The sequence below is a fragment of the Oryza glaberrima genome, chromosome 4 (genome assembly GCF_000147395.1).
Source record: "Oryza glaberrima chromosome 4, OglaRS2, whole genome shotgun sequence".
Taxonomy (NCBI): domain Eukaryota; kingdom Viridiplantae; phylum Streptophyta; class Magnoliopsida; order Poales; family Poaceae; genus Oryza; species Oryza glaberrima.
Window position 1 is genome coordinate 1,662,995 of NC_068329.1, and position 11,430 is coordinate 1,674,424.

Consider the following 11,430-nt stretch of genomic DNA (forward strand, 5'->3'; position numbering starts at 1 on the left):
AAGGTAAAAATATATTAATTTAAACCTTGTGCAATTGCATATCTAATTAGTGTAATTACATATGTAATTTAGGGACTTATATTTAATTTTGGAACTTACATAAGTCCCTAAATTACATATATATTTACAATGTAAATGCATGCCAATTTTCTTTTTATGAAATATATGGCGACACATTTATAGCAAATCCGATATAATAACCATAGACTCTGCAATAGACTCTGCAGGAGTACGGTAGGAGCTTCCCTGTGGTCGATCGAGAAAGGAGCGAAGTGTGGACCAAACAGGTTTTTTTAGTTCCTTTACAGCAATGGTTTCCACAACTGAAGAAAGGGATACTTGTTCGTTAGGGTCCCCTTATTTTGTACAAATGAGCAGCAGCAATCACTGTGAAATTCACAGTGCAAAATTAAGTGCATGATGCTGCAGAATATTTGATGGGGATCATTTCATCATTGATGAGTCCCTTTCCACTTTGATGCTTCTCTCTTCACCTTTTTTTTTCTCTCTTCCAGTAAGCTTAACCAACACCAAAGTGTGTGTAAACCACTTGACATTAATTAGTCGATTTCGCTGGACCCTTGTGTCCCTTTTTAACTCGGAAACTTCAAAAACACAATTTTTTGATGCTTTTTTTAGATGTATGTTGGGAGACAATATCCTGTAATTGTCAATTGTCATGCCGCATTCACATGTTTTCTTTTTGCTTCAGATATATTTATTTCTCTTTGACTCAAAAAGAAATTTGTGTTTTTCCACTCTTGGATGAGCTACTAATTAAATAAATTGAATGTGGTGTTTTTTTTTCCATACAGAAAATTTGCTCAGTACAATCCCAAACAATACAGAGCTACACAACATCATTATTATTGCAAAATCAAGGAGATGCAAAATACCATTACAAAGTGTGAAACTCTTGAAGATGCTATTGGGTTTTCGTGTGTATCAGTAAATCTGTTGATACTGGTTTTGAGGATTCAGTAAACTCAAATAGTTTGCAAAAATTTAACAAGCAATTAAAGCTTATTAAGGAAATAGTACACAACATAGAATTCTGCTAAAAAGAACATGAGAAATTTTACGGTATTTGAGAAAGTAACCTCTAAATTTTAAACTAAAACTTTTAGATACCAAATTTTACACTAGAAAATATGGTACCTCCCATTTCCAAGGATGGTATATAATTACTAAAGAAAAAACATAAACAAACTATACAGGGCAATGGTGTTTTGCAACTCAGGTTCCTTTGCAATTGTGGTGGGAAAATTATCTCATTTTCATATGGTTAGTTTCATTCTACTTAACACTGCAGTAAAATCGATCAGATAAATTTTATTTTCATGCAAAAATCAAGGGTTATAATTGTACAGTTCTATTGCAGGGGTGAAGCATAGTTTTAGCCCTGACCTCATTAGATTGTTCCTAATTAATTAACACAATTTATTCCAGCAAATTAACAGAGTCTGAACTTATAATCTTATTTGTAACAATGAACATGAAGAAAATGAGGGAAAAAACCTCATAAGAAAGTGGAAAACATACGGTCAGAATGACGAAACCAAAACAACAATGGGTGAACAAGGAAAAAAGTGAATCATATTCCGTTTTATGTAAAACCGACAAGATGATCCGAGATCCGGTAGTCATCATAGGGACAGTATCACAAGAATATGAGTTGCATCAATTGAAACAAAAATAAAAAAGGAGAGAAAAAGAACAGTGGAAAGCCCTGGCACCTCAGGAAGCACAAGATGATGGGAAACAAAGGGTCTGAACTTTCATCTGTGCCCAACCAAATCTGCTTATGCAGTGATATTGATGGGGAGATCTGAGATGTCCTGTGATTTGCTGGGGACACTCACTCCAAGGGGGCCACATGTGTTGGGACTACTCTCTCTTCCTAGCCTGTTCCCCTTTTCTTTTTATTGCTTAGTGGGGGCTTTATATCTACTACAGCTACCTGGGATACAACCCACACACAGCTAACAATTTGCCCCCCTTTTTAATTTTTTCAGATGAAATGATCATTCACCATGCATGCTGCATGCTCATCAGTGACCACTTGATTCTCTCATCATATGTATTGAGTTGCATGAAATAAATGAAACCCTCTTGGACCATAATAATTATCTGGATATTTTTGTTGGCACCTGAATTTGAAAGGATTCAAGACCCGAATGTGTCCTACAATTTGCAGCATATATTAGCTATCTGCAGGGCAGTTCAGACTAGTTCAGAAAAATGCTGAATGAATAGCAGGATCAGTTGCCCAACTGAAATTTTATATGTATTTTCATCATATCACTTAGGTGCAACTGTAGCACCTCAGAGAAGTTGTTAGTAGTTACATAATCATGTATGCACTTGGGGGCAACTGTGCCATAATCATTTGAGTGGCGCCTAACCCCCTCTCATGAACCTACCAGGCATGCATCTTTTTCAGATTTGAAAAGATATGGAGAGTGTGCGATACATTTGATTCTTGAAATTCTTTCCATCATAGCACATATTTATATCCATATATGTGGGTTTGCCTTGGAGTTGCAATTAAAACTGTAGAAAGGGAATCTAGCTATATATGATCATTTGCAGTGATTTTTCTCCTTTTTGTCAGTGGAAGTGATTCTGATTTTACTGAAGAATCTTGGAAATGGCCCAGGGCCAGGTAGAGGGCAGAGGATGAGTGGTGTGGCAGGGTGAGATCTATTGATTCTGACTTTGCTTTCCAGAGCACCAGGAGCCAATTGGAGACAGAACAGTGAGACCCAGATCCAAGTGTTGGGACAGCCAAAGGACAAGAAGCCAGGAATTCCACAGCCCATACCCACCCTACCATGTTTCTTGGTTCTTTGATCATGGCTCATGAAAGAGACATTTCATTTCTCCACTACCTTATTAGTTGTTCATCATATATATCCTACCTCAGCATACAGTGCTGCAACAGTAGTTTCTTCTTCTTTTCTTTTTCCTCGAAAACGCATGAGAGCTGCGCTCAAACTTATGCAGACAAAATATTATAGGCAACAGTAGTAGTAGTTCTTGCAAAAAAAAAAGAAGTAGAATATGAAAATATGGTAAAAATCAAGCAAAACATTACACTAGTTATATATATATTCACTCTCAACTCTCAAGTAAAGAGTTGTTATACAAAGGGAGTTACAAAAGGTGATTGCAAAGATTACAAAAGAACTGTCACTGGAGAGGCAGTAACAACTAAACTAAGAGGTGCTTACTACTACTACTAATCATCATCATCAGATTAATTAAGGCTACTACATACTACCAGTAGGGGATATTATATAAGATTATACATACATATATAGAACAAAAGAAACAATAGGTCAATGACAAGAGCCTCATCTTCCATCAACTGGCAAGCTCACTTCTTCTGTACACCAGACGCCTCTAGCTGCAGTAAAAATCCCCTAGGGCTCTCACTTCCCACTGACGAGAGGGCTCCACCTTGTTTCTCTTTTTCTTTCTTTTTTTTTCAACTCTCAAATAATTAACCTTATTTTTTTTATACTCTCTCACTCTCACTGCTGTGTCCTACAATATCACTAACCTAGCAACGTAGTATGATCACACTCTCCTAGCTTAATTTAATTTAATTCTTCAAGAAAGAAAGAAAGAACCAATCTTAATCAACAACGAATTTAACCAAGGGGATTGATGGATCGAGTAGCAGTAGCAACGGTGGCCGGCGGCGGCTTAGAAGATGACGGAGATGCACCTCCGGTGGCACGCCGTGCTCTTCTTGGTTGGCTTCGTCGCCTCCTTCCACACCCTGGCAAGGTCCTTGGCGGCGCGGATGGCGTCGGCGGAGGCGCCGGAGAGGCCGCGGCGGGTGAAGCCGACGGCGTACAGCCCCGACTCACCCTTCCATCCGTTGGGGAACGCCGTCTTTGGGTACCCGTCCTTGTTGAAGAAGTCATTTCCCTGAACAATTTCACAAATCACGTCAGCTAAGATGTTCTTGATAGAATGATTGCGTCATCAATGGCAATGGAACAGTGATTGGATTGGATGTTTACCTGTAGCCATTGGGGCACATTGCTGCGGTAGCCGGTGGCGAGGACGACGGCGTCGAGGGCGATGACGCGGCCGTCGGCGAGCTCGGCGAAGCCCTTGCCGAAGCGGGCGACGCCGGGGACGACGGTGATCTCGCCGGAGCGGATCCTGGCGAGGGCGCCGTAATCGAGCACGGGGGTGCGACCGGTGGTGTTCTTGAGCTCGAGCGGGCCGGTGGCGGGGCGGCGGATGCCGAGCTTGGCGAGGTTGCCGAGGACGAGCCAGGCGAGGAGGACGAGGATCTTGTCGACGAGCCAGAGCGGGAGCCACGCCATGAGCAGCACGGCGAGCTCGAACGTGGACTTGCCGAGCACCTCCCGGGGGAGGACGTGGACGGCGTCGCGCACCACCATCGCCGGGCGCGCGCCGTGGTCGCACAGGTCCAGCGACACCTCCATACCGGAGTTGCCGCACCCGACGACGAGCACCCTCTTGCCGCGGTACGCCTCGCCGGACTTGTAGTCGGCGACGTGCACCACCTCGCCGCCGAACCCGTCGATCCCGGGGATGTCCGGGACCACGCTCTCGGCGTTCTCGCCGGTGGCGACGACGAGCCAGCTGCCAATGTACTCCATCTCGGCGCCGGCGGACGAGGAGGCGCGCACGCGCCACAGGCCGGACGTCTCGTCGTAGCGCGCGGAGAGCACGGTGTGGCCGAAGAGCGGGTTGATGTCGAACGCGGCGGCGTAGTCCTCGAGGTAGTCGATGAACTGGCGGCGCGTCGGGTACTCCGGGTAGTGCGCCGGGAACGCCATGCGCGGGAGCTCGCAGAACTGCTTGGGGAGGTGGAGCTTGAGGCGGTCGTAGGTGCGCTTCTGCCACAGCGACGCGATGCAGTCGGCGCGCTCCAGCATGGTGAACGGCACGCCCTGCTCCCGCAGGCTCGCCGCCACGGCGAGCCCCGACGGCCCGGCGCCCACGATGATCGGGCCGCTCACCCAGCTCGTCTGCGGGGAGAAGAGGCTGTCCATGCGATCACTGTGTTGGAGCACCATAGCTTAGCTTGCTTGGATATCGATGAAGCTTAGGCTTAGCTAGTTGAGGAGTATTTTGGAAGAAGGAGAAGCTTGTGTGTTGCTTGTGTTGTGTTTGTGTTGGTTTTGCAAGTGATTTGTGTTGGTGGATAGGAGGTGAGCAAGGGGTGCTTAAATAGAGGTGGTAGGGGAGAGAGCGAGGAAGAAGAGAGAGAAAGCGATTGAGAGAGAGTGTGTGTGATGATGGTAGAGAGAGAGAATCATAAGCATACTTAGCATAAGAAAAAAAAAAGGTAATCAATGATATTAGAAGATATATAGAATCTAACTCCCTTTTTTGAATCAGGCATGTTAGTTAACTAATCTAGCTCGAGCTCTGGTTCTGGTTCTGGGCGCGGCGAAATCATGAGAGAATTTTCGAACTGATTTTGTAGCCTTAATTAATAAGTAATTTTTTTTCTCGTTGGCTTGATGAGAGAGAAATTAAGATTCTAATTAGTGATGAGGCATAAACACATGCGGTGATGCCCTAGGCACGTACACCAGCAGCCCACTGTTTGGGGTTAGGGGGTTAGATTCCCCTGCCCTCATGGGTTTGAAGCTACACATTTTTGTATATATTGAGATTCCAACTCTTTGCTGCAGTTAAGCGAGCATGATGTGTGTTAAACTACCTTGTTAATTGGAGGTTTGGTCAATAAGGGTAACTAACTAAGCATGCATGCTCATGGCGTTGGTTAATTTGTTATTCACCCCCTGTCACAATGTCACCTGCGTATATTCCGAGCAATAAATGCATGGTTGTTGTTACCGTTGTACTCTATTTATCGATGATATTCCCTGCTGAGAAATTGTGCTAAAATGATAAATTAATGGAGCTGAAAATGTCTTCTCAATGCAAGTAATTACTACTTAAGAATGAGTAGTTTCATAATCATGATATGAAAGTGAGTTTCAGGGAGTTGGCAACAGGTTATATGGACATTTGGAGGTGCATACACCTCTGTGCACTACTATTTTTACTCTTACAGAATATATGTGGATTATCACATATTTTCCAAGCTACTAAACGGTATGATTTTTATAAAATTAAATATCTATTTAAGTCTTTAAGATTACTTTATTTAAAAAAAACCTTTTGAAAATGAAAGTCTTACACATAAGTTTGCTTAGTTCTTATCAGGAATGAAAATGAGTGGTAAAATGCAAATTAAGAATGAGAAATGAAATTAAGTAACAGATTTTTTTCACGGACGCGTAAAAGGATTGCACATCAATATATTAGAATAAAAGAGTTTTTGTTACACAACGCAATCGGAAAGACCGGCTTATGCCAAGGGAAGGGAGAAAAAACAAAACCAAGGAAAAGGGAAGAAACTACTACGATGGCTAAACGTAACTCCAATCAGCGGAAAGGGGGCGGAGCCACACTACACTCCCATGAAATCCCCAAAAGTAGCAACGCCAGCTAAAGACCATAGATAGCCCTTCCAAAGGATGGACTCTAGAACCACCGAGACCGAAGAGAGTGCAGAGTCGAAAGCACTAGAGTTTCGTTCCTTCTACAGTTGCCAAGAGATCAGGAGGACCAAGGAGTCGAAGCCAGCACGGAGATACTCAGGTAAACAGGCCCTAGAAGATGGCCACCATTCCTGGAGCCAGCTGCCATAGGGAGGAGAGAGGCAGCCCAGCCAGGAGGTGACAGCATACGGAACCAGAGCTGCCGAGCGAACACGCAGTCGAGGAGGATGTAATTCGTCATCTCAAGCTCCTGAGCGCAAAAGGGGTAGGCCGAGTGACTATCAATGCCATGCTTCTGGAGGAGATCGGCCGTCCAGCAGCGCTGCTGAAATGCAAACCATTAGAAGAACTTGAAAATTAAGTAATGGATAAATATATAGACAATTTTGTTTATATGAGAAAGGTTCACAGTAATAATATTGGCTGGTGAATGAGAGGGTTCAAACTTTGTTTCTATTAATATACTGAATTTTATGTTAGTTTTACTCTTCTTTCCCAACCGGGAAGAGGTTTACAATCTAAGAAGTAATACAAACTAAGACAAAATAAGCATGCATCAGGCAAAGTTTTCTCATTATCTCAAAGTATGATCAGGCTCCTAAATGATTTAATATTTTTAACTAAATATTTTGTATATGCATTTGCATGGACGGCTAACGATGCGTTTGTTCGCGAGGTTTGCTGGAGATTTCCAGCAGCACTCGAAACAACGAAGGTCATTATCATATGATTAATTAGATACTAACAATTATAAATTTGAATAATGTAATTATTTGATTTTTTTAAGAAACTTCTATATAAAAATTTTATGCACAATACGCATGGTTTAGCAGTTTAAGAAATGTGTTCACGATAAACGATGAAGTAGCTAGCTGGCCTAACTGAGAAACTGTTCAGAACTCAAGCCTAAGTTGGCACAACGGTGGATATCAAATAGCAATTAGTTTTCCTAGACATAATATAAAAATACACTTTTTATCCATATCATTTTCAAAAATTGGAAACTATTTTGCATATAATTTAGATAATTTAGTTAGAATATACATAACAACACAGCACAGCACAACAACCACAAATTGATTGTTGATAATTAATTTGCACACAAACACTTTCCATGGTCAAAAAAGTTGTGTCAAATATATGTCACTGCCAAGCTGGAGCATCATGCAGCTAGAGATCACCCTTGTGATATACACTACTCTGATGAAACCGTGTGTAACATGAAAACAATCGATGAGGGAAACAAAAGGGGTACCAACTGGTGCCATGCTGTTAAAGGTTCAGCCACCACCTTCCAGTGCAAGTTCCAAGGAGACCAATCACCAAATTCCAAGTGTAAAATGATAGCTAGTCAGCATTGCATGCATGCAGCAACCTGCAGATGGGTCCCTTTTCCTTTACAGTGCATTGCCAGCATTTGCACTGTACATCTAGTGATCGATGCAGACACAGATTAAACTGTGATCAAGCTAGCTGATGATGCCTTTTTTGTGATTCCCTATCCAACTAGTGTGTGTTGTTGTTAGTCATCTTGATCCTCAATATGCAAGCTGAGGTCTCCACCTCACCATGCCACCTTTGAGCTTACCAACTACCCAAAAATTCTCCTCCTCCTCTCCCAACTTGTGAACTTCTTTTGTGCAAATCATGATCTCGTTCTGAGGATCTCCAATAAACTAGGAGAAAGGCATGCACAGCTCAAAAGCTTTGCTGTACAACTCTTGTGTTTGTCATGGGCATCTAGAGGGTCTAACTGTAGATATATGGAGTGAAAGTTGGTTGGTATTCAAATATATATGGCATCGTTTACAACGCACTATAGCTTTGTACGTTTCCAAATGATCGAGATCGAAAAGTTATATTCGCATGCGTATCTAGGCATGCATACACCATTTAGAATTGGATGGGGGTAAGATAATACAAAAGAGTTACGTGGCAACTTTTTTTTCCATGTACTACGTTGATCTCTGTGTTTACAAACAGACGTCATCTATGATGTATGCAGCCAAATCTCGAAATCTTATGCATAACTAAAATAAAAATATGCAAAAATAATATTAAGATTTAATATGTAAAAACATACTAGTAGATGATTTTCATGAAAAATAACATCGTGTAGTTATATTCTAATAGCTTTAAATCTGCACTGGAGATAATGTCGGTGGAGAAACGCCCAGGGTATTCCAGCTAGCTCTACAAGGTGATGAGCTAGACGACCTGGGTTTAAAGCCTCACTCCTTTTAATTATTTGATATTAGGACTTTCCCTAATATTCGCGTCTTCTTGAGATAATGTCGGTATCCAAAATAACAAGTAAGAACATTACATGTTTCACTTCATGCATGCATGGATGCCTCTTAGCTTGATGGTAGAGTGCATTTCCGGCCAATAAATTTCACTAGAATTTCCTAGATATATCAAAACCAGTTAGTAAAAAATAGAGTAAATTAAATTTCATAAAACTACATATACTTTAATCAAACTATTGCAAAACTACGGATTTAAATATGTGTATCACAAAACTACAGATTTAGTACAAAATTTATCATCACAGAACTACATATTTAATATATATCGTATCACAGATTTAATGATGAAATTATCAGAGAATTACACATTTTAGAGTTTATGTCCATACAATATTGATGTTACAAAGGTGATAAGACTGACATTAAATCCGTAGTTTTGTGATAGATTGATCAAAGTAGCTGTAGTATTGTGAAATTTACTAGAAAATAATTTCCATTGTTAATTCTGATTTGGATACCGCACGATCTCCTCTTTTACCTGTAAATCCATGCATATTAGTCCAACAGTTATACTCGTCTAAATATAACCAGCAGCTGCTGAGCAGCTTCATATGCGATGTGTCTCCTTCGTTGTTGCAAAAATATTACATCTGCCGACCTATATTTATCAAGAAGAAAATTAAATAAGCAAGACAAAGAAAAGGTATGACGCAGACATATTTTCTTACACAAAAAGGAGCTTTCAAGCGTCCAAATTTTGAAGAGCTCCAAGCAGCTTCCTGCTGAATTGGCCACATCTAGCTAGCTAGCCCTAAAAAGGTGATACCAACTCAGTCACTTGCATCTCCTCCCATACCCCTGCCATGTCATCTCATTATCTGCAAATTCTAATTAAGCAACTGGGCTAGCTTGACTTTCTTCAAATATTAGTTAAAAACTAAGTTTCCAATTAGTTTAATTAATTATCTAGTGCTGAATTTGTTTGTTTCAGGAGTAGTGCTAGTGCACCCATACCTTATATACCTAACATATATAACATTATGTATTGTATCTTTTCTGTTTTGTTTTCATCCTGGATGACAACAGTGCAGTTCACAGGCCTCTTTTGCACCTAATATTCTTCTTGATTATCCTACACATATCAAAGAGGAAATAAACACAGCTTTCTTTCAGAGATTCTTCCGCGTAGAGTAGATAGTAAGTAGTGCATGACATCTAGCTTAATTAGGGGGCAAAACTATATATATGTGTACAATTAATAAACTTCTCAACAAAAAAAAACGAAAAACGCGTCCAAGAACAACGCAAAAACTTGTTTGATCGATGTGTTGATACTTGAACCCTGAGAATATATTTATATTCAGCTTTAAAAAAAATTGATTGCACAAGTTTATATGCATGCATATACTTTATATACATCGACATATACAACACTTGCCCTTGTTGTTGACATCTCAGCTTAATGAAAGGGCCATTTTGTTTATATATATAGCATGATTTTGGCTTCTCACATGACAATTAAATATATGGTTATTTGTCAAAGTTTAAATTGAAGACTTGAGGCGCAATTTTCTCAAATATATGAATACAAAATCATCAATGCAATCATTAGGTTGGTGTGCCGAAGATGTTTCGACACCTGTCACTCTAGGTTAATTATGTGTGGTTCATGCATGCATGAACTTGCATGACCATATATGCTTAATTTCCATTGAGAAAGAGAGAGAGAGATAGATAGGTCCCCATACATGACCATGAGCTTATATATATATAACCAAATGCAACGTACGCCTTTCGGCCTAAATACACAAGTGATCGATTGACTGAATCGAGGTTAACATCTCCTAGCCTCTATTTGGTTGATTAATTGCATTTGTTAATTAATTATATGTAGCTTGTACTTTTAGGGAAAGGAGAAGGGGGTAGATGTACATATAAATAGATTAATTACATCAAGTGTACATATGCATGCATGGGCCATGCATATGAATCCATTTGCATGGATACAACAAATTAACCAATGCATTTGCAACAATTGCATGCCATTGTGCATGCATAAGAGGGTAGCATGTGCAAGAGGCCTTGTTTCCCTAAATCCACACTCCTTTTGATAACCCCAAAAGGATATCATTCACAGTTAATTTGTTTTAGCTCTTCTAGGGAGCCACCGACCCCGTGCACAAGGGCTACCCTTTAATTTTGCAAACCCTAGAATAAGGAACACGTAGGAGCTTAGCTTTGCCAATGGCATGGCCATTTTTATAACCCTTCCAAGACACCTCACCCATGACGCAATTGGCCAAGTTGATGCAAAAAATTAACATTAATTAGTTTGGGCACTCTTACAACTAATGAGCTTGTGATCTCCAAGAAATTAATCCCAGCCATGGAAAAGTGAGCTCTCACAAGAGGCTATAGCTTGTGTTCCTCCATCTGCCTCTGCCATGCCCTAGGAAATCCACTGCTTAAACCAGAAGAAAGCCTGTGTACTGCCATGGTGCACAATGTACCACATAGCTAGCTCATCACCGTGGTCGGTTACCGCCCTCGGAAGTCGTGTTCTCTCTTGATCACCTAGCCTTTTGAGCTAGCCCTTAAAGCTTGTGCTAGGGTTA

General features: G+C 40.9%; 1 protein-coding gene across 1 annotated transcript; it reads right to left on the reverse strand.

Annotated features, from left to right (window-relative positions):
- Nucleotides 1–3,081: 3,081 nt before the first annotated feature.
- Nucleotides 3,082–5,176, reverse strand: LOC127769772 (probable indole-3-pyruvate monooxygenase YUCCA5). Its single transcript, XM_052295399.1, has 2 exons — nucleotides 4,035–5,176; nucleotides 3,082–3,939 (listed from the first exon to the last, which is right to left on the reverse strand). Exons 1-2 carry the CDS (start codon nucleotides 5,064–5,066, stop codon nucleotides 3,712–3,714), a joined length of 1,260 nt encoding a protein of 419 aa, XP_052151359.1. The 5' UTR covers nucleotides 5,067–5,176; the 3' UTR covers nucleotides 3,082–3,711.
- Between the last annotated feature and the right edge of the window lie 6,254 nt (nucleotides 5,177–11,430).